The 24,308-nt window shown below is 41.7% G+C and overlaps 1 protein-coding gene across 1 annotated transcript in view; it reads left to right on the top strand.

Annotated features, from left to right (window-relative positions):
* Window positions 1-24,308, top strand: part of ADARB2 (adenosine deaminase RNA specific B2 (inactive)) — a gene marked incomplete at both ends in the record, with an annotated part of 307,517 nt that overhangs the window by 197,577 nt on the left and 85,632 nt on the right. The window contains 2 exons of the mRNA XM_082754534.1: window positions 1,383-1,469; window positions 11,000-11,907. Of these exons, the coding sequence (XP_082610660.1) occupies window positions 1,383-1,469; window positions 11,000-11,907 (995 nt within the window). The remainder of the gene's footprint in view (window positions 1-1,382; window positions 1,470-10,999; window positions 11,908-24,308) is intronic.

Raw genomic sequence — 24,308 nt, 5'->3', positions numbered from 1 at the left:
TCACAACCCAACAGCCTCCCTTACACTGAGACAGCATCTCACAGAGATGCTGCATTTCTCAGGGAGCTATGCCTTAGCAAGAAGTGTCAAAGTATTCACTTAGGAAAATCTTTTAGCTGAAGCATTCATAAATAGCTTCATTCTTTCGGTTTGTGACATCACTACAATCCCTTAATGAAACTGCAATTCAAGGAGGCTAATTTGTGCTCTAATTATATATTAGTCTGGGCTGAAAGGTTTCTGGACAGAAAAAGGTTTTCTTCAGGCAGTCTTTTATTCTTCTTATTGTATTTACTTAACAAAGAACAGTCAGCTTTTACTGTGCTTCCTCGTAATAGAGTTGAGCAGTAATGTTACCTAGCTAAAGGCAAACATCTGCAGTCATTTTTTGATGGATTCTGATAACAGTCTTTAACAAGAGCAAGGATTAATTGCAAATGTAGGAATAACCAAGCTGAAAAGCTAACAGATGTGCTGCTGAAATAGAAAAAGATTAAGAGCTCTTCAGACAGAATGCCTTCCAGACCAGTGGCTACCTGAGAAAAGTACATTTATTAGCCAGGTAATTCAAGGAAATTCAGAGAAGTACTTTCTCACCAATAGAGTGCCCGCACAAATCATTTGTCCTGTGCTACCTGAAAGAAGACATGCTTAGATTGTTTTTTATGTTTTTGCCACAAGATGAAAGCCCAGCACTGTTCACAATGTGCATGATTCAGAGCCATTCCACCTCACTAAGGCTTTATAAGCAGATAGGTATTTTAGGAAAGCAAATAAGTCCTTCAGATCTATGAATCACCTTTATAAAGTGTGTTTCTCTTGCCTCCACTCCCTGAAGTAGCCACTATGTTCATGTAGGTCCCCAGCAAAGCATCTGTAGCTTTCCAGAAGGAATTCAGACTAAACAAATTAAATGAACTAAACCAATGAGCTAACAATCTAAACAAAACATTTATCTTCAATATTTCTGTTTCTAGAGTTTGTGCTATCAGCAACTTTTCCTTATATATATAAGTATATCTTTAAAAAAGAGCTAAATTTTGAGCTAGTATCAATCAGTATCAGTTCTTATTTGGCCTTCACACCAGGTCCAGGCTGGAGGGCAGTGCTTGGGCACCACTGCTGTGATGCACAGCCAGAAGCACTGCTTAGACACAGAAATCAGGAGGGACATGCATTTGGGATTTGCATGTGCCAGCTGTAACAAATGTGATTCAGTTCTGTGGATTTTGGTGGAGATGTGGAGCTGGGAAAAGCAAAAAGGGAAAGGACTTGCCAAAATGTTTTCACCTGAGAAGAAGTGTAGAGTAGATCTGTATTTTGTCAGGGTGTACTGACAAAATACTGATTTTATATGTATTTTTTATTCTGTTTTCTTCTAGAAAAATTAAGCATACTGTCAACCTTTATAGCACCCTTCAAGTATCTGAGTCCTGGCACAAGCACCATGGAGGATGAAGACAATTTAAGTAAGCAGTCTCTTTTCTTTACAAACAGATGAATAACAAAGTTCAACAATACAAGCTCTGTAGTGTAGGGGCAATTGTGGAAAGGAGGTGGGCTTGCAAACACTGGCAGGCCCCGGGCCCAGTCCTCATGCAGAATGCAAAGTTCCCAGGTACCAAGTTTAAACATGTTCTCCGATATCCAGGAAAGGAGGGGTTAACCTCAACTCGTCTTCCCACTTTTCCCTATGCAGGCCTGGCAAATGGGATTTATAAGTGTTGTGAAACAAATACAAAGGGAAAAATTATTACAGAAGGAAATGTTTACATTTAGAGTCACAGGACTGTGAAGCTCCTTTTCCTTTCCTGCTTCTTACCTTATTTTGTTTGCTTGCTTTTCTCACAGTCTCTAAGGGTCAGAACACTTTTGATACTGAAAGTTCTCCCCAGTTTATACTTTTAAATTCAGTTGAGAAGGGATTTAACCAGGCTTAAATGAACTAGGTGTAACCCCCAAACTAGCCACAGGATTGTCTTGAGCACTTGCACTCCAAGAAAGGCACTGATACTCCTCATGCTGTGGCTGTGGAGCTGGATGGGAGTGCTGCTTGGTTGGAAGGAGATGTGAAGTCTTCAAAACACCCACCAGCTCAGGAGTATTTCCCTAGGGCTGAATAGCCCTCAGCAAGCCCTCCCATTTATCACCCAGAAGCAATTGGCATGTGTTATCCAGCCCTGCTTACAGTAACATATCTCAAATCATAAAAAAAAAAAAAAAAAAAAAAAAAAAAAAAAAAAAAGGTGGGAAGTTTTCTGAACTAAATGAGCAACTCTTTGAGTTTTAGTATCACCTACCAGATGGGTTTCTTTCCCAGCCAGACACACACTGATATGTTGCCCTATTAGAGGCAGTGGGTGGGAGGAATGTTTTTTCCCCCATTGTTGCTAATCTGCTGTGGTTTGATCATGATGCAGCACAAGGGTAATAGCTTTTGAGCACAGCCCTCTACTTTCTGCTGCTGAGGATCAAATGGACATCACACTGTACTGCTGCAGGGGGACTGGCAGGTTTTTACATATCTCAGCAAAGGTGAAAAAATCCTGAAAATCCTTCAGATTGGTCCCAGGGAGGCTACATTTTCAGGAAGAGATATGAGGAGTGCACACAGGAAACATATTATGCACATGATGAGCTTGTGCAGGCACCTCCTGCGTAATGCTTCCCAAAAGTGCCACTTAGTTATTTTTAGGTAATGTAGGAAGTTTGTACAAGCCAAACACTGTAACACCATTTTCTTATTGCTGCTGTAAAGCTAAGCCTGTGCTGGCTTTAAAATAGCTCACATGGACAGGGTAAGCTACATTTTCTGGAAAAAAAATAGCAAATTTTAGTTTTCAGGAACACTGTGCCTAATCCTCTCTTGGGTCAAACACTCACTTCAGTGATAATGACAGCAACTTCCTTCTTCATGTATACAACACATTTTAAGTGCTACTATTAGGAACCTTTCAAAAAAAAAAAAAAAAAAAAAAGACAAAGATGAACTACTTTGCAATCATCCATACCTCACTGTTCACTTCTAGTATAATGGCACAGATCCCACTAATTCCTATAGCACACAGGTACCTGTGTACTAACTAGGCATTGTAAAGAGCTTCAGTGATTTGCTCTGAATAAGCAGAACCTTCTATTGTGTTAACAGTTTAACAGACGTCTAGGAGAATGCTAGGAAGGTAGAGCAGTGGTTGAGTTATCCCTGTGTTGTGGTTCTGCTCGAGTGGGCAGCCGAGCTCCACCACAGCCGCTCTCTCACTCCCCCTCCTCAAAAAGGAATGGGGAGAAAATATGTGAAAAGGGCTCAAGGGTTGAGATACGGACGAGAAAATCACGCAATAATTATTGTAATGGGCAAAACAGATTCAGCATAAGAAGATAGCAAGATTTATTGCTCATTACTAACAAGCTAGAGAAGTGAGAAACAAAGGAAAGAAACCAAAAGCACCTTCCCCCCCCCATCCACCCTCTTCCACCTCCTCCCCCTGAGCGGCACAGGGGAACAGGGGAATAGGGGTTATGGTCAGTCTACAGCACTTCTTCTCTGCTGCTCCTTCTCGGTCACTCTCGTCCCCTGTGCTGTGGGGTCCCACCCACGGGATGCAGTCCTTGATGAACTGATGTTCATCAAGGCACAGGAGAGATCTGAAAGGAGAGATCTGTTCATCAGTCCCTGATGAAGCCCAGCATGGGCTTCCCACAGGCAGCAGCTCTTCCAGAACTGCTCCAGATATGGGTCCGTACCACAGGGTCCATCCCTCAGGAGAAAACTGCTCCAACCTGGCTCCCCTACGGGCAGCAGCTCCTGCCAGGTCACCTGCTCCTGCGTGGTCTCCTCTCCACGGGCTACAGGTCTGGCCCGGAATCTGCTCCGGCAGGGGTCTTCCACAGGCGGCAGCCTCCGTCGGTGCAGGGCCACCTGCTCCACTGTGGTCTCCTCCACGGGCTGCAGCGTGGAACTCTGCTCCACCGTGGTACTCCATGGGCTGCAGGGGGACATCCTTTCCACCCCTTGCCTCTGTTAAAAGCATATTTAAGATTACTCACAATATAGTCTTACTTTACAATTATCACAACAACCTTCACAAACTTCACTTAAATGAAAAAGAAAGAAAAAGAAAAAGAAAAAGAAAAAGAAAAAGAAAAAGAAAAAGAAAAAGAAAAAGAAAAAGAAAAAGAAAAAGAAAAAGAAAAAGAAAAAGAAAAAGAAAAAGAAAAAGAAAAAGAAAAAGAAAAAGAAAAAGAATTCACCACACCAAAATAAACATAACATCATCACAGCACCGACAACGTGTCCAATCAACCCCAGCTGCTAACTGAGCATCCTGTGAGAGCACCCTGCCCAGATCGTGCTGTATCTGTAGGCAGAGTCCCAACAGATGAAATTGATTCAAATTCTCTTTCACTTTCCTTTAGGTTTTCTTTAGAAATGGAGCCATGGCAGGTTAACTGCAAGTGCATTTTAAACTGGTGGTTATTAACATATAGACAGTACTAATGTGGTTTATGATCCATAAACTACTGCTGGAAAAAGATACTGAAGGCCCTAGGTACCTTTGGAATGGCATTTGGGGTAGGCTAATAATCACTCTCCAGTGAAGACTTTACCCTGACCATGAGAGAAAAGGATCACCCTATTCATTCCCAGAGGTCAGATATACCTAAAAGTGTAAGAACTGTCATATGGGATTAGAAATAGGATGTTTAGCTGTGTACACTGTCTTCAACATTTGCTGTTAGTGATGCACTGAGAAAAAGGACATTTAAAGGGTGATCCTCCCTTCAGTATATCTTTCTAGTACCCAGCAAGGAATTTACTCAGCTGGAGTTTGCACCTGACTCATCCTATTTCTTATACACCAACAGACCTGTCTAGTCCTCTCCAGAGCCCACTGATGCTTTTGATCTCAACAACAGTAAGGAGCAGGAGTTCAGTGATTTTGTGTGTTGTCAAGAAGTTCACCCTTTTGTTGTTTCAAGTCTGCTGTCTCTAGGGCTCAGATTGTACAAAACAGTGAATAATCATTCCCTGTTCACTGCTTGCTTGCCTTTCATGATGCTACAGACCTCCACCTGTCCCTGATCTTTAATCATTCCATCCACACTATGCTACAACATCAAGGCAGACCATCACTAGACACAAATACTCACAATCTGGGGTCTACAGGAGCATATGATTCCTGTGTCTGTCATTGTGCAATGGTGCCAAATGCACAGAAGTGGTGCAGCTCCCTTCTGAAAGCACAGAACTCTTCTCAGTGCCAGCAGAAAGACCTGATGATGATGGTCCCCAACATAAGGATCTCAGAAACAGCAAAAATCATGTGGGATGAGTCCCCGCCCATGATTCAGTGTTTAGAAGTATGTTTGGTTATGAGCCTTTTGGTCAAGTCCCTTCTCAGATTGCACAGTTGAGATGTAGCAAGGACCATGGTTCCCAGAATGCAGGGAACACCCTCCTCCAGCAAGAAAAGCTATCTCACACCAGCTGACATAAGAGAACCAAACCCCCTGGTTTCATGTTGAAAACTGTATCTATTACCCCCTTTCAGATCTCTCCTGTGCTTAAAGCTAAGCTCTAGTCTGGTCCAGATTCATGCGTGTACTTAAATCCATTTCTGCTTGGAGCTGCCCATGTTTTTTGCTGCACATGCTCGTTTGCCAACTTGGACATAGGATATCAGAGTGTGAGCATCATCTAAGTCAGGCTATTTGAATAATTTCCCTAATTGGTGAGAGTTTTACTAGAGATGCATGGATTTCATAGTTATTTCAGACAATAATGTGATCAAAGTAGAGTATCTTCATTTTATTTATTCAAAAATGACCTCTCCTCCTTCCCTTCCTGCTCCCCTTATCTTACATATTACCAGTAGCATGGACGGTGTGGAAAATAGGATACATGTATATATCCCAGATTTGATATGGCATATAAATCAGAGGCCAGGGGTGGGCATTGTTTCTAAATACTGGCATCTAGACAAAAGTAGTTGTCCGTGCACCCTCAGTAGCTCATTTTCAGTATCTGACTATGGTGGACAAACTGCCAACTTGTGGCTGGAACAGCCACAGGCAATGGCAAACACCTTTCAAAAATATTCAGTCTCCAGTCCAACTCAGCAAAATACTGTACTTTTTGTGCATAGGCAATGTTTTCCTTCACAGAGTGGTGTTACACACCAGTAAATCCTAGCAATATCGTTTTAAGCAGCCTGAGCCCTGTGAGCTGGTGAGGAGGGCTACAGCTGCAACAGAGAGATCAGAGCTGGTTTCCCTTAAGTAGACTTACATAATGACTTCTTTCATGAAGATTTTAAAATATATGTCTGTGTGCTTGCATCTAAGAGAGGAAGGAATGATTTCTGTTGTTATCTACAAGTTTATTATTCTAAAGTCAATAATATAAACCTAGAAATCCCCAGCAGAAGAGTTCCCGAAGCTCTGTCATGGATTCAATATGTGTATGAAAATGTCATCTTGCCTGCAAAAGGAAAGCTGCCCTACATCACTTTTGATGTAGTAGCTGACCTTGGACAAAAGTATCGTGGCTCTGTCTCCCAGGTTCATACCTACTGCTTCTGATTTAAAATTTTTCACTTTCAAGTATGCCAGGAATTATGGAGGTCAGTTCTTTTAACCTCTGCAGTTAATGTAATGTAGATGAACAGCAAAAACATGCTCTAGGTAAGCAGGTCAAACAAGGGCTAGACATTAAAATGCAGAACACAAGAAAATAAAAATTAAATCCTACCTGTATTGTGGAACATGCATTGGTAGCAATCTTGTGTTTGCTAAACATTTCTAACAGCAGTAACTTGCTGTTTCAGACAAATAGGTTGAATCAGAATTTTGCTGTGCTACAGAGACTGCAAATTCTTTCTTTCAACATCAGAGCTTATCAATAATGTACTGCCCCTTGTGATTCAAAATTAAAGATGCCAGCCAGAGTGAAGATGCCACCTACTACCTCTTCTTTCCCATCCTCCCTGGAAGTTGGCTTGGCAGCAGAATAACCTTCAACAGGAACAATATTATCTCTTCAAATGTAGCGTGGAGTATCGGATGGCTAGTTCTGTAGAGCCCTTATGACCCAGAGACATAGGCAGTGTCATTATTAGTGATGCATTATAGTTCTGAAATGCTCTTGATGATGCAGACTCTCTAGGTTAACTCTACTGTGCATAATGACCAAAAGGAGAAAAACATGAAAGAGCAGACAGAAGATTGAGGAATAGTGCATAAATAAATACATTTCACTAACTGCTTTCTTCTCTCCTATTCAATTACTGAAGCAAATACAAGACTGCAATGTCTCCTCTTGCTTGTAAAACTGCAAAATCAATGAATAAACTTATCTGAGGACATTTTACAGTGCAGAATTATTTTTTGAGATCTTACACAATAGGTTAGAATCTATTGCCCCAAAAAAATTGTAATATTTTTCTTTCTCCTTTTTTGTTAACTCTGCCCCCTTACAATTTTATTATTCTCCAACCTTTCATCATTGGAGAACCATATTTTATTATAATTACTTCCAAATGTGTAGAGAATGTGTTTGGAGAACTCAAGAGCAAAGACATTACAAGAGATAACAGGGCTGAAAATGATCCACAGTTTTGCATTTTCCCCATGTGTATCCTCCGACTTACCCCTTTCCTTTTAGTGCTCTTCATTTCTAAAATTGCTTGTGATTGTTCTATTACAGCTGCTTACTGTATTTATCTTATGTAGTTTGGTGTCATTTGCCTGCTTTGTCTGATTTTCACAATAGAAGTCCATGTGCCACCATTAGAGAGGTAATCTCATGTCTGCTATACAGAGGTCTCATAAAAGGCACATTTCAAAGACCTCCTATTTCAAAGATACCTGAAAGTATAAAGTAATTTCACTTTGTCCAGCTGCTGCCAGATATCACACAAGTCCATCAGGCTTGCAGGCTTTCTAAGGCACTCAGAGTTTCAGCTGCTTCTGTTTTACATGATGCAATGACTTTTGGCCTGTTGCAGCTCCCACTGAAGTCCATGAAGAACTGAGCTCTGTCCTGGTGTTTCAGGATGAGGTCCTTCAGAAATCTTGTTGTCTGTAGGGACACTTGCACGGATTTCCTTCACTGTGATTAGGCCAAGGCACACCATGCATCACCTTCACACATGCTTTATCCTGTCCACCTATCCTGTGCCTAACCTCTAGAAGATTTGTGTTTACATCACGGCATTTTTTCACTGCTTCAGTGCAAACACTCTGCTCACCAAAAGCTGGGCTAAAGAATTTCACAGACCGAGTTTAAGACAAAAAAGTAATGTTTATTTTATGTTGCCATATTTTGGTGATTAAGGTATGATGCTAAGGTCACACGTTCTTGTTCACAAATTTATGGTGCTCTGACTGTGAAAGAAAAAAGAAAAAAAAAAAAAAAAAAAAAAAACAGCTGGAAAAAATACAGTAAGAATTACAAATTGAAATAACCCCTGAGTTTTCTTATTCAGTGGTGCATAATCAATACAAATTCTTGTCAATCCTGAATACAGTGTGAAGCACAAGCTATCTTTCTTGTCATGCTTCCTGAGTACAATATCATTATGTACCATAACTGGGTCTGTAAAAACCTGCTAGGTAAGAGGAGAGAGGAGGTGTGTAACACAGAAACAAACTCACTTGCTTCAGAAAAGTGTCTGCTTGAAATATTTCACCTTATTTTTTTTCTAAAAAAAAAAAAAAAAAAGAAAAAAGCAAGCAAGCAACCAAAGAGGTGTATTTAGAATGGGTGGAAACAGGAGAAACAGTCAGAGTGGAAAATAAATGGCTGGACGAAGTCACTGCCAAGACAAATAGAGCAAAGTTAAAGCTGGCGTCTCCTTCCCTCTCAGATCAGAACTTCCATAAATAGTGTTGTGAACTCAACGAGAAAAGACCACATTATCCTTGTGTCTTACTTAACCTGACCTTTTAAATGTCTTATTTCCAGTTAGGCTGGTTTAAAGATGTCACATTTTATACGGCTGAATGCCAAGTGATGAAACTTTTCTTTTTCTATTATGTATTTCTTTTTCTTTCCTTCCTCACCTGTCTTCATTCTCTCCCCTTAGCTTTAGAAAGTAAAAATTAACTAGTCACTAAGACCTTAATTTGTCAGTCCGTGTTCTGCCTCAGCAAGGAACTTCAGCACACATATGGAGCTCAGCAAGTAACGTCGGTGAGGCACAGACACAGGCTGGAAGTGCAGTGAGCACCCAAGGGTGTTCAGGAAAGGGAGCCAAAAGCCTCAGCCCTGCAAATGGGCTCTCACACATGCAGTCATGCCAGGATTTTTATTCAGGTCCAAGCAGTGAGCTGCTCTCTGTGGAATGATTTGCATGAGTGCAGCCTTATCACTCTGATGAGAAAAAGTCTTTTGATAAAAGTGCAACTCATCAGGACACAAAGGAGGTTTTTAATTATGATGGTTGGTTCCACATAATTCTCTGCAGGCCCCTGTGCATCTGTCAGCACAGCCTAATACTGGGCTGCACCAAAGACACGCTGCTCCAACAGAAGCTCCTTGAGGCGTAGACGACTGTTCACCTCTTGTATCTTTGCAGCCAGCTTGTACATCAGGGTAGAGAGGAAGCTGAACATGGCCATGGCCCTGCAAAAAGAGGAAAGAGGATTCTCTGTCCTCTAAGGACCTCCCGTGTACTTGGGACTCACACATCCTGCACAGGTGGCATGCTCGTGTCTGACAACAAAACATGGAAAAGGCTCCGCGAGCAATGCTGGTTGGAATACAGCAGGCAGCCAGGCAGTGCTCTGAAAGGGATCAGGTGCATCGCTCCAGGGATGGGTTGCTTCACGGGTTGATTAAATTCATGTTTACTTCCCCAACTTGGTCTCTGCCCCAAGCAAGGCACAGGAGGGCTGAAGGATGCATCAGAGATGCAATACGTTTAAACAAAATCATCAGAAATGACAGAAATGTTCTATGACACTTATTTAGATATAAGCACATTTTCTGTCTCATTCAGGACATCAGTGAGATGAATCTCCATTCTCAGTCATACATCTGCTGTAGCAAAGAGCAGCACAAACACTGCACAAGGGAAGTTTAGAGCAGTGTGATTCATTGTCACAACAGCAGGAGAGTGCTCCCCCCACAGCTCCCCATTGTCATTTCATCCCCTTCCCCCATCACCGTAGTGCTTCCTAGCAGTCACTCTCTCCCATTGCTTTCTTTGACATAAATCATCTTTTACAACAGTAATCACTCCCGTCATGATGCTCTGGCTTCTCCTACTCTGATTTAGATTTACCTAGATTTTTTGCAATATTAGTTGTTGCTGATGCAGGAGCTAAGAGTATCTGCAATTGAACTTGACAGAAAGATTCTCACTTATTAAACTGGAATCCAAGGCCAGATCAAATTATTGTTTCAAATACTAGGAATGTCTTTCTGATCATTTTTTTAAGCTGGATTTGTGATGTTAGCAACAAAAGAACCTATGGTGTGAGTAGAACTGGTCAATGTATTCATAGCAAATAAATTATTCAATGCATTTACCCATTTTTCTATTTGTGATTCATTTGTGAATCATTTCTGATTTCTAATAATGTGTTCATAAGTATTCGCACACATGGATTATACAAAAAAAAAAAAAAAAAAAAAAAAAAGCCTGAGGGAGCTTTGCAAACTATTCACTTTTCACTATAATTATCCAGTGTGAATAGAGTATTTTATTTAAATCACATGGCATCAAGGCATCAGTTATACTTTATCTTTGAGTGATGTAATCTTTTTTAAACAGGAGGCTATTGACTAACAGAAGTAGGACCTTAGGAACAAATAATCATTCAGGACATGCAGAGAATCTGTGCTATGACAAGGAAACCAGCCAAAAAGAGGACAAGCAAGGATATCTATCATTAACTTCTTTTTTCTTTTTTGGCTATTTTTCCAGCCCCAGGCATGATGTCAGCTGCTCTGATGACAACTGTAATGTGAGGTTTTTTCTTTCTTTACTGACAGGTACCAGCAGTGCAGAAGTAAAGGAAAATCGAAACATTGGGAACCTGGAGGATCATCCAATACCCTCTAATGAGAGGGCAAGAGGGGGAACACCTAGCAGTAAGAGGAAAAGACCCTTAGAGGATGGCAATAATGGCCATTTCTGCAAACTCCAACTCATCTGGAAGAAAGTCTCATGGTCAGTGACACCAAAGAATGCTCTGGTCCAGCTACATGAACTTAAACCAGGTTTACAATACAAAATGGTTTCCCAGACAGGTCCAGTACACGCTCCAGTCTTTGCTGTTGCTGTGGAAGTAAATGGACTTACATTTGAAGGCACAGGGCCCACGAAAAAGAAAGCCAAAATGCGTGCTGCAGAGCTAGCTCTGAAGTCATTTGTCCAGTTCCCCAACGCCTGCCAAGCTCACTTTGCCATGGGGAACTGCATCAACCCATCCACGGACTTTACTTCTGATCAGGCAGACTTCCCAGATACTCTGTTCAAGGAGTTCGAACCATCCACACACAGCGAGGACTTTTCAGTCTATAACCCGGTTAATAATGAATTGCTTTCCACCGCTTATCGCCACGGGCGCTTACTCTGCCATACGTTGGACCTAATGGGCCACAGTAAGCAAAACAGGCACAAGATGGCTTCCAAAGCGGAGAGCGAGAAGAACCCGGTGGTGCTGCTAAATGAGCTGCGGTCAGGCCTGCGGTATGTCTGCCTGTCAGAGACCGTGGAGAAGCAGCACATCAAGAGCTTTGTGATGGCGGTGCGAGTGGACGGGAGAACATTTGAAGGCTCAGGACGTAGCAAGAAGCTGGCCAAGGGCCAAGCAGCGCAGGCTGCGCTGCAGGCCCTCTTTAACATTCGGCTGCCCAGCCACATTCCCAGCAGGAGTAAATGTCACCATTTGCCACAGGTGAGAGCTCCTGAGTAGCCACCACCACGTTGGAGGAACTCTTTCAATTAGTGCGATCGGTGTCGCTGTTCCTGCTGTTGTCCTATCAGATGGCTCCTCTGATGAGCCGTGCCACAAAATAGCTCCTTTTTCATAGAAAAAAAAAAGTGTTTATCACAGGCAAAAGCTTAAAAATCATATCCGAAATCTTTGGGCACAATTTGCTGGCCCTTTCCATATGAGGCATAGATGGGAGGGCAGAAGGTAGGGCAAAATGTCAATGTTAGGTAGAGAGAATGGTAACACTGACACATGCAGAAAAAGCAGGTCATTTTGTAATGCTGCCTCTTTCTTGATGTGGGTCCATAAACAAAGGGATGTCCCATATTCTCCTTTGAGAGTTATTTTTTGCTGTGGACAGCACCATCCAGAGGAGATAGCAATGACACGGAATGTGCCTTTGTTAGAGCAAACTCTCCTGACAATTCTGTCACTAGAAAAATTAAGAATTTTTGTTTTTTATAGTCTTACATTTTTTGTTTTGCCCCCAGTCCCTTCCCCTTTTTCTTTTTTTCTTTTTTTTTTTTTTTTTTCCCAGATATGCCTCTAACAGGGAATGGTGAAAGCTCTGAAATTTTCCTGGAATAAATGTAGATATTCCTGCTGTAATCATACAGAAAATACAGATCAGAGGTACATCCTTAGGACATCAAAATTTCATAGTTGGTTATATGCCAAAGGCTATCTTAGCATTACTCAGACTTGTGTCAATTTTCTAGGTTCAAAGGAAGCCAGGATTTGCAGACACTGAGAAGCATTACATGGGCTCAAGTGATTTCTTGGTTTGTTTCCACTATCATAAAAGGTTTGATCCACCAGCACCAGGAGGTGATCTACCACCACAAAGCTCCCTTTCTGAAGGGAGTTGTTAATGTCCAGGATTTATTGCAAAGCACTGGGAGCTCTAAGAATTATTCTGCTGCTGGCTTGCTGTGAGACCCTAGGCAAGTCATTTAAATCCAATATTCCTGTAATAAAAAATGGGCATATTATATGAAAGAACACTTTAAGATCCTTAAGTAGTGTGTAAATGCAAATTGTTAGTAGCAATTTCCATTAACGTTAGTAAAGATGTTCATTAGCAAGACCGAGTTTGATAGGAAATGAATTCTTTATGTGACATGATTGCCTACAGAACCCAGGAATTTTATCTGGTGACCCAGAATTTTCCTTCCTGTGTTTCCAAAAAGGAAACATGAGAAATGTGAGGAATTCTAAAATACATCATAATCTTCCACCTCTTTCCCTTTAATTCTGGTTTATAAACTCCATACACAAGCGGGATATTAACATAATTTAAGAACAGCAGTGATCTTCACAGACTGCTTTGCAGGCATTTTGGAGGCTTTGGCCAACCTGGCATTTCTATCCTCCTAGTACTCCTCTGAAGTATGGATGAGATTTAATTGAGAACTCCATGCTGTCTCCTATCTTAATTAGTTCTGGTTAAAAAAAAAAAAAAAAAAAAAAAAAGTGATTTCTTTTGAGGAACATGTCTGTCCTTCCCCATGGAAACCTAGCAATTGGATATAAAAAGGAATCTCTGTTCGTGTCCTACTGTCTGCTTTACTGCCCTCAGTGAACTTCGCTGGGTGGATCAGCAGGTAAATACCATGCCTTCATCAACAGATAACTTGGTATCTCATATTCTGAAACTGCATGACAAGTACGACTATTTTGATTCCTTATCTCTCAAGTATTTCCCGGTTGTTTGGCTTCTTGATATCTTCCATTCACATATCACATCTTACCTGGATCCCAGATTGTTCACTGTACAATACATTCTTCATCGTGTATTCTCTCTCTCTTTTTTTAAGGCTTTTTCTGACCTCCTTACCTTCGTTTTCTCACTGTTCTGGAAGTATAAATGTCAGTGAAAAGGTGTCATCAAACTTTCTCTGTCAGTATTTTTAAATGGTTATGTTTTGTCCAACTAAAAGATTAGTCAGGCACTTTTAATGCCAGCAGTCAGCATATTCGTTGAGAGAGAAGCCTTAACACTGATTTCTTCTGACTTCCTTACTAACTTTTTCCATCAACAGACACAGTGTCCATGACACAAAACCTGAGTTTGTAATAGTCGGTTATGTTGTAACCCATCTTCCACTGACACCAGCAAATGTATTTCCATTGACTTCCTTAGGCACTAAATACGGAAGCGTATCTACTTGTTCCAGCTGTGTTATGCAGCATCTCATCAAGTGGCTCTTTGCTCGCTGCTCCGGTCAGTCCATCTGGCTGTTTTGTCAGTCGAAGCAGTGGTAACTGTATTGGAAAGAGTGTTGTTCTCATTGAGCTGTGGTCAGAACCAGATGACTTGAAAGTTGTTTCAGCTCCTTCCTATCTCTCTGATCTTCTGTGAAACACATTTTCAAGGACACATTTCAAGCCACATTTTCAAAGCTATGCCTACTTTTCATTTAGTAAGTTCAGCTTGTTTTGTGTCCAAATCTATTTAAAAGCATGAAAGCACTCTGAAACTCAAACAGCTTAGGGACAGAATTTGAAATATTAGGGATTTTTAATTTCTTCACAGAACAAGGAGTAACCATTCTCCTATGCAGCCACCACTATTATTTTTTTTTTCTTTGTGTGTGTGTGTTCCATCTTATTTTTCAGGATATCCAGTGAGGACAGACAAACTAGATCAGTTTCACCCATATTCTGAATATTTTGTAGAATACAGGCAGATGTTTATCTCTGTGGTTGTCCTTCCCAAGGAATATTATGCCTCTGTGTGTCTCTGCTCCTGTTCCCATTTCTCAGTGGCTATAAACAGGAGGCCATAATTTGGCCTTTCCTGATTATAGCCTGACTGGAAACAGGAAAAGCCCAAAACCTCATAACACTGGTAGCCCAGCTGTGCTGAACTTACGGATTTGACTTGGTCCAAGGAAGTGTCAAAAATTTCACAGGTTCTTATCAGCTGGAACTCCAACCGTCGACATTTGTGCCTGGCTCATCAAGGCTCCCAGGGGACTTGGTGTTCCTCAGCCTGGCCCTCAGGCATGCTCTCAGCCTGACAGCCACTTTCCCTGCTGACCAAGGGAGATTCAAGGCAAAATGTAAAGAAAGGCACTGTTTTCTCCAGTCTGTTCTAATAGGTGCTGCCTACACCGTAGGCTTCTTGAACCGGCAGGAAATTTGGAGCATAGCTGTAAAGTCCTGCCATATTGATCTCTTCTGATTCAGGCAAAACAAAGAAATGCAAGAACAGCAAAGCCAGAAATAGATGAATTCCCTGGGGCAACTGCAGTCAAACTTGGTTCTTCAGCTGTCTCCCCTGCCCCTCACCTGCCAATGCTGAAAACCCACCATGAAAGTTTGAGCACTTTACACTGCCAGTGTTTTTGTAAAAGAATATCTCTCTGCCTCTGATTTTCTTCTCTGTGATTGTTCCACTATGTGTTTGGCATGACTGCAAGATTATACCCCAAAATAAACAATACCTCACGTTTTACACCAGGAAAAAAATATATTAACTCAAAATTTAAAGATAATATAATCCAAATTGTGGCTTCTCTGCAGTCCTCAACAGTGTTTTGATCCGTTATTGTGATTCACGTACATGTACAATGGGGTTCCAAGCTCTTGAACATGTATAAGGTGAATAGGAGGTAACTGAGATTATCAAGGGACCATCTGAAATGATCACAAGATTTGTCCATCAATCTGCCAGCAACTGCTCTTCCTCAAACCAGATGTCTTATCTGTGCTAGGCCACCGAAGCACGAAATAAATACTATTGATGGCCTGGGACTGGGCATACCATGTTGATCAGAGTAGCCAAGGAGGAGCCTGGAGAGCTGCTAAACTAATGAAGAACAGCAGAGATAAAGTAAGTCATGAGAATGGGAAGTACAATGCACCACTGTGTGCCTTTTCTAAGTCACTAAATAATTGCTCCTTGTTTCCTGGCATACTTGGTCTGAACTCAAACTGTCCATCAAATAGTATGCGCTTTCTTCAATTATCAGCTTTTATGGAAGTCTGACAATTATTTCTCCTCACATTGTTAGCTAATATTCTTGTAATCCAGAATGGGATGTGACACCGAGGAGAGCTGACCCAGCCAGCCCTAATAAGTCTGCACTGTAGATATCTGTGCTCACGCTCCCAGACTTTCTGAGTGCCCTGCGCTCATTTCAGGAGATCAAGGTGACCCCCAACTGCATCTGACCAGTTTACAGATTGTTTTTCTAATCTTACAGTCCGTCTAATCTATCTCACTCAGTCTAAACAGTATTCTTACTGCTGTAGAGCAAAACCATTAATTAATAATAGAGGGGTGCTTGGATTTCAAATGGACCTAAATTAAAAACGAATAGGTGTGAAAATCACATTCGCTCGGCTTTGAAATTGCTTAACACTGCTGTTGCTGGTTCTCATCCAGAGCCTTCAGAGCAGTCCTTGCAAATTTATTTATTTAAATGAAGCCTCATTGTGACTTACATTAGTTTCATCAGAAAGATTCAAATTTTTTTTCTCCTTCTGCAAGTAAGGTTAACCATTTGAATCCAGTTAAATCCTTTTTTTCAAAAGTGCCATTTGCAGACCAGAGCAATCTGAGTATTCACATTGCACTGATTGAAGCCTCCTGCCAGCTAACCACAGTATCACCTCAGTGAACAATGTCATGGGAAGAGCAAGCACCACATCAGGGAAAGCCCTGTACCCCATGCCTCTCATCTGCTTCCCTCCAAAAGCTTGTTTCTCTGGGTTGTAAAACACTTCATTTCCATTCAGTATCACTTGTTCCTGCCTCCTTCATTTTATTTCTCTAACTATCCTAATTTGCCAACTTCCTTGCTACCATGCCCTCTCACCTGTGTTGCAATTAAGCCAGTGCTGAGGATGGCAGTGATAGATTTGACTCTGGTGTGGAGGGACAGCACAGAACTAACACTGAGTTTTGAGAAGCTGTTCCAGTGTGTTTATGTGAAGAGCTTTGTCTCATCGAGTGATCAAGTACATTTTTTATAACTGTTTCTGTCTCCTATCATGCAAAGAGAAGCAGCTGATAGGTATGTGTGTAGCTCCTGACAGTGAGATGCAAGAAAGGGAAATGGTGGGGACCAAAGAAATGCCTCTGCAATACAAATATTGTTTGATTTTCAACCATCTGTTTCTGACTCTGCAGGTGGGGGAAGCTGATTTTTATAATCACAGCAACGGGCAGTCAAGACACTTATGGGATTACAGTTTCTTAAGAAAAACAAGAGAAAAAAAATTAGAGGCACAGCGTTAGTGCACTGGATACTGTTATTATTCTCCTGGCTGCTAATAAGATTGCAGTCACTTCTAGGCTCACAGTTGAGGAACTAGGACCATCTCCGCACCCCTCATATACGTCCAACATAAAAGAGGCTTATTGCCCCATAGACATTACAGCAAGAGTCTCAGATGAAGAAATTACCAAGTTTTAATGTATATTAGAAAGATCAAAGGGAGATGTGCTACCTACGCAGAATCAGAAGAAACAAATTAATAGGGTAGAAAGGGCTTTGATCTCTTGCTCTTATGGAATCAACACATAAGTGTAGACACTTTAAGGGGTCTGCACATGAAGTACAGTCATCATTACACAATAGCACATTTACTTTGCATCAACAACTGTCTGGCAAGCTGCTGCAGGAACAAGCACCAGAGACAGTGTATGCATCTCCACCCAAACACCACCAAAAGCAGCAGGAGCCTGTCTGTGCCATAGAACGCATTTTGGGAGCCTTCCCATCTACACCTCTCTTTTTTGTTCCTCTGAGGCAGTACCCTGTAACTCAGCTCCCTCCTGCCCATAGAAAATTCCAGCATCACCCCAAAAGGACTCCTCTGCACTTATCTTTAAGTTCTGTGTGATGCAGAGTGTGCTCAGGGCTTTCAGAGTACCTGAATTCTGCTAAACCTAATGCTTCTGACAGAAAGTACACTGCTCACCTAACTAATAATAGTTAGAGCCATAATAATGGTGAAAATTAGTTAATGAATGGCTGATCTCCATTTACAAAAGTGAAAAACTGATTTTAATATCTTCAAGAAAAAAAAAATCTTTGAGGCATAAAGGCATTTTTCTCAAGTGTTTATTTATATAAATTTAAGTTTATAAACAACCTAAATCCCTTCTTCCTCTGAAAAAGGGAACAATAAAAACATGCCATTTTCCTTTACAAAGAATCTGAGTCCACTGTGATTAACGTGCATTTAGAGTAGGGCGAATCTGATTTAGCCATCTGACTTGGCTGCTGACTGCTCTTTTATTGTAACTACAAATACTTCGTGCCATCGATACTGCCACAGAACCAGTGTTTCATTTCTTCCCTTCACAGCCTAGATTGCTTATTAAATATGGCTAGTGATAGGCAGAAAGGACCCTGCTGGCTCCTGTTATTTACCACAATGAACCAGCTTTGTCTATCCTGGGAGCCGGTGGCATGGATCTGATTTGTCAAGAATTATTATTTGTGCGACATGTTATGGGGAGAGAGTTTATGCAGGGCTCAGGCAATGAGCAGAGCTAGTTAGTACATGAAAGCTGAATCCCAGCGTGGTGTCATCCGCACATAAAACTTCCTCCTAAACCAGATACTCGCACAGCTGGCAGAGTCGCCTTTGTTGCTTTCTGGCTTTGTAACTGAACTAGATACACTTCAAAAAGCTCCCGGCAAGCTGGACCTCATTAAAGCTCCTGCTTCGTCCTGGACTCGCATCCTGACATTGTTTATGATGCTTCATTATTATCTACTTAATACGAGCCATGGTTGTTCTGCTCTGCTAAATGGAGCTGTAATACAAGTGCCCGGAGTGAATTTTTCTTTGGTCGAGTTCCATGCAAAGCCTTCTCTGACCGAGCTGGAGCATTACACTCATGCCAAAACCGCATTGTTTCTCTATTTTTATCTGTAGTCACATCTAGGAAGCCTTAATTATTCAAACAGGTTTCTCGCTCCATGCACGGAGGATCAGAAGCCCGCCACTGCCATCCATTTTACGATGACTACCTCCCTCTTGTGGTGCATGTGCCAGCTGTGTGGCCGGCAGCGCTGCCAGGTGCCGGGGAAGGCCAGGGAAGAGGGGTGCCTGGGCACCTGTGGAGAGCCTATGATCCTTGGTGATGCTGCTGGGAAGCAAAAAAAAAGAAGCTCACAAAGAAAAGGGTGAGAAAATACAATGGAAAGAGGTCAAGGGTTGGGATAAGGACAGGGAGATCACTCAACAATTCATCACTCACAGGGAAAACAGACCCAATACAGGGAAACTAATATCATGTATTGCCTATCCTAGAACAGTGAGAATAAAAGCAAACAAGAAACACCTTCCCCACTATCCACTTTCTTCTCTCTCCTTCCCCTGAACACTGCAGGGGACTGGGGGCTGTGGTCAGTCCCTGAGGCTTCATCCCTGCTGCTCCCTCATGGCCCCTCTCTGTCCCTGCTCCATGTGGGGTCCCTCCCAGATGCCGTCCTTCCAAAACTGAGCCTGCGGGGGCTGCCCACAGGCAGCAGCTCTTCAAGAACTGCTCCCACACGGCTCCTTCCCACGGGGTCCATCCCCCAGGAGCAAACTGCTCCAGCACGGGTCCCCCACAGGCGGCAGCTCCCCCCAGACTCCCTGCTCCTGCGGGGGCTCTCCATGGGCCGCAGCCTCCTCCAGGCCACATCCACCTGCTCCACCGGAGGCTCCTCCACAGGCTGCATCGTGGAGATCTGCTCCATGTGGGACCCATGGGCTGCAGAGGGACAGCCTGCTCCACTAGGGGCCTCTCCACAGGCTGCAGGGGAACTTGTGCTGCGTGCCTGGAGCACCTCCTGCCCTCCTGCTGCACGCACCTTGGGGGCTGCAGGGCTGGGTCTCACCCCTCTCTCCCAGCTGCTGTAGCACAGCAGTTCTTTTCCCCCCCTTTCTTAACTCTGCTCTCCCAGACTCCCAACCAGCAACAGCCATGGACCAGCTCTAGCCAGTGGCGGGTCCCTTTTGGAGCTATTTGGAACTGGCTCTGATCTGACATAGGGCAGCTGCTGGCCTCTGCTCAGAGAGGCCACCCCTGCAGCCCCCCTGCTACCAAAACCTTGCCATGTAAATGCAGTACAACATTGCACGTGTGTAGTAGTTCAGGATAAAAACAACATTTCTCTTGCCATTTATCTCAGCTAAACTTTTCATGCAGAGTGCTATTGCACACATGCAAACACACCAAATAGGCATATCGTAAAACTCAATACGGAATATAATTAGAACTTAATTTTAGGATTGGTGAGAACAGACACAACAGACTTCAGACTTGTTATAATGGATACAAAATTATACGTTCTTTATATGTTCAGCTATTTATATAACCAAACAAAGCTAGAGAATTGGCTGAAGTTCTTCTAGAAAGTAATACCATTTGCTGTTCATTTAGTGGTTTCTTTATATGAACTCCTCACAAGTGTTTGCTGCTCAGATGGGAGCAAAATTTATGAGCGAGATGTTTGTTTTTTTCCCTTTTTTCACATGCAGCATACATGATGTGAACTTTTGTTAAGATAAAATATTTTTATGAACTCCTGAGAAATAGAAATGATAGAGTAGGTAAATTCTCAGCCTCCTTTTATCACAAAGTTTTATTCAGTGAAAACCATCAATATTCTCTATATCTCATGATACCCATCAGCTTCTTAGGCTGAATTCTAAGAAATATAAAATGATAATGTGTCTGTGAACCTTTCCTCCTCCACCTTAAATACTTCAATATTGCCTTTAGACAAATCATGTTGCTTTTTCATCCTTTTTGGCTTTCTAATTGATAAATCAGTGTTTACTTTCAAGCAAGCTAAGCATTGTTTCCTATTCGCTTTCTGAGCTGGAGAAGACATTTGATATGAAATCACCTAGCCATGATTGCTCTTAACCTACTTGTCATCACATCTACTGCAGGTACGAGTCACGTAATCAGACCTGAATTCAGACAATGGTACCTTAAAATCAGTGCCATGCTGAGATGTCACTCAAATGAACATATGCTACTGAAGCCACACTGATTTGCTGTATAAATTCCTTGTGTGCTGTTTTTATCCTTTATCTACTTCACCTCTAAAAACTAAAGGTCGAAGGAGAGTATTCCTTTAAACAAACAAACTCAAATGAACAAAATGAATGTGTTTCAGTTTCTTCAGAGAAGTAGCCTAGAAGTCCCATGGTTTCTAGGTTTTTCCATTCGTGTCATTTCATTGCTGAGTTCCTATTTTTAGACCATCTTCTCTGAACTGGACATTACTACTCACAGAAATAATTACAATCCACTCCCTTCCCTCCTATGTGGGTCATTGCTTTATTAGGTTAAACACAATGAATAATGCGAGTCTCCAGGGTCTTGCAGGGAGGGTGAAGTCAGAAGCATTGGCTTCATTTCTTGTTTCATAATTAGTTTTTATCCAAACCAACTCTGCCCTATACTTTTAAGGAATAATCCTCTCAGGGATATCAGAGAATAAACTCATTACTCCTGAATCAGCCCCCTCCTTTCTTCCAGTCTCCTTGATACACACAGACAAGTCATTCTAACCCTCTGTGCCTAATGACCCATGTACACTCATAATATGGAACAATAGTTCATAATAGTACCACAATTAAACTGTTAGGGATTGGTTGTCCTGATCATTGCAGAGAAACTGTGTCCAAGAGAGATGCAGGAATTGAATGTTCTTGTTTAAACCTGATCAAGCTACCCAGAAACCCTCTACAAACCAAGTCAGGAGCCATCAACATGCAGCAGACAAAAAAAAGCAAGCTAGAAAATAAAAGGGAGTAGTGGCTGATAACACAGCAAACATAAAGTCAAGTTCCATGCAGCCTCATAGTCATGGCAGCAGTAAGGGGGCAGATGAGCTGACTGATACACCCCAGAAGACACAAATCAGAGCCACACTAAAGCTTGTGTGCCTGTGTATGAACAATCCAGATTAAAATGGAAATGGCTGTCCTGTGAGCCAAAAGTTAGCTGCCGTACCACTTGGAATAGCAGCATGATTCACCAAAGATGTTTTCCTATAATAATGCTAATAGTGGCTCATAACATGATAACATGAAGAGAAGAGAAATGGCTCATAAGCAACACAATTCTGGAAAACACTTTCACAGATGCTAATGACACTTTGAGCTCTCCTCCCACCAAAAAAAAAAAAAAAAAAAAAAAAAAAAGGAAGAAAAAAAAAGAATCCCTGGCACGCACATAACTATGGATCATATGGATCATTGAGCTTACAGCTCAGCCCTAGAGTTTTGCTATTCCCAGCCAGGACTGGCAAAACATTACAACACTGTCAAATTTTGCTGCATTTTGGATGGATGTTTTCCCTCAGCATAGGGCAACTCAGCATCTTTTCCTTAAATCCACAGAGCATTGCATTATTAGTGTAGCCTGATTGTCGTGACTTTCTGATATTGACTTCTGGTAATAGCCCTGCTCTCCTGGAGCCCATCTCTGGTGCTGGATTACTTGGGGGTTTGCTGGAAGGTTCATTTTAGCATATCATAATATATCTATATTGAGTTACGTGGACATTAGCAGAATGGCAGACATGAGTTCTTAACACAGAGATATCTTTGTCCATTTTGTGCTCATCTTCAAATATATACCTTCTTCAATACCACAGCACGTTTCCTCTGACTATAATTCATGCACATTTTTCTGAGTTACTCTATGGTCTAAACCAGCAATATTTATTCTGGCAAGTATCTCAGCATGGCTAGAAAAATCTGTGGTTTCTATTTGTCCTTTCTCTAGGCTCTGGCTACTAAGCAGAGAAGATAGCAAGACCTCTTAAAATAAATAAATAAATAACCTTTATTTCTAAAATAAGCCAATTATTTTACTCAAAATTAAAAAAAAAAAAAAATGTTTTGAAAGACATTTCACCTTGCCATACAAAGCATCAAATTGAAAGACTTTCCTTGTGTGTGTGTGTGTGTGTGTGTGAGAGAGAGAGAGAGAGAGAGATTTTTGGTCACAATCATAATAACAGGTGATGCCTCTTGCTTTCCCAGGGTAAGAACCTCCAGCTGTGTGCTTTACAGTTTGCCTTTGAGGGTAATTAGAGTAAAAGAGGGATGAGGCTGCTGCAGTCCCCAAGTTCTGGAGAACACTGGCAGGAGTAAACGAACAGAACAGCACTCCCTGAAACATTGGCAAGCTGCAGTGCATAAATTTTCCTTTTAAATCCTGTATTCATCAAAAAGAAAATAATCTGCCTTTCAGATTTTCTAGTCTTTGATATTTTGAAACCTTTGTCTTTATGAATAGGCAGGAACCTAAAATGAGTTTAGTTTTTCCAAAACTTACATCTTTACCTGCAGCTTCTACTTAGACATTTGTGAACTTGGAGAGATCTTCAGCCCTCCCTCAAAAAAAGAGGGAGAGAGGGAGAGAGAGAGAAGGAAAAACATAAAAGTTCATTGTCCTTTATGTATCAAAAATCAAGCCAACAAGCCAAGCTACAAAGCAAGAGTCCTTGCAGGCAGAGTAGCAGCCTTGTCATGTAAATGAGCTGAAATCAAGCAGATATCTGAGCAAAGCTTCCCTGTGGCAAAACAGGAGGACTTGTGCAAATCAGAGGGATCTGTTGGGGAGCCCTCGATATCCACAGGTCACCAGCTGAACGCCAGTGAGGCTGAACTGATCAGCAGCAGAGAAAGAAACATTGCAAAGACAAGCAGGGAAAAAAAAAAAAAAAAAAAAAAAAAAAAAAAAAAAAAAGGCTTCCAGGCTGCCTTTGACAGAAATTGATCCGAGCAAATTAAACACTCATACTGGTGAGGTTAGCAGCCTTTTTTTTTCTAGCCTTTCAAAATGTAAGCTGTCAGCGGGGAGATGAGAGCAGCTGTTTTGCCTGTTCCCAGCTTCAGACGCGAGGGGAACTTGGTGGGGTCAGGAATAAAAGTTCAAAATGTAGAAATGGCTCTGTCAAGGACCTGGGAGCTGGGTTTGGGGGTAAGGCGCAAAACTTTTACCTTTGGTGGAAAATCAGGAAGAAAAAAAAAAAAAAAAAAAAAAAGTCTGGAAGGGAAACTTCATGTTATTTTACAGCCCTGAAGTGAAAGACTACAATCCTACTGATGGGCTGCAAGGTACATACAGCGACATGCTTTGCTGGGAGCTGGGAGCTGTGTTTTGCTGCCCATGCTACATTTTGTGTTCTGGGGACTTATTTCTTTGCACCTATACTTGCTAACATTAGAAATATATTTAAAGTCCTTTATGTGGTTGTGAAATTAATTTGATTAACTGAACCAACATAAACTAAATTTGCTCTGATATATGTGGGCATGGAACCACAAAGCAACGTGGGAAGCTAATGCTGATATACCACATTTCCACAGGCGTAAACCAG

This window comes from Aythya marila (assembly GCF_965140915.1).
Source record: "Aythya marila genome assembly, chromosome: 2".
Classification (NCBI taxonomy): Eukaryota; Metazoa; Chordata; class Aves; order Anseriformes; family Anatidae; genus Aythya; species Aythya marila.
Note: the sequence above shows the minus strand (reverse complement) of the source record. Positions and strands in the feature narration are given on the sequence as shown.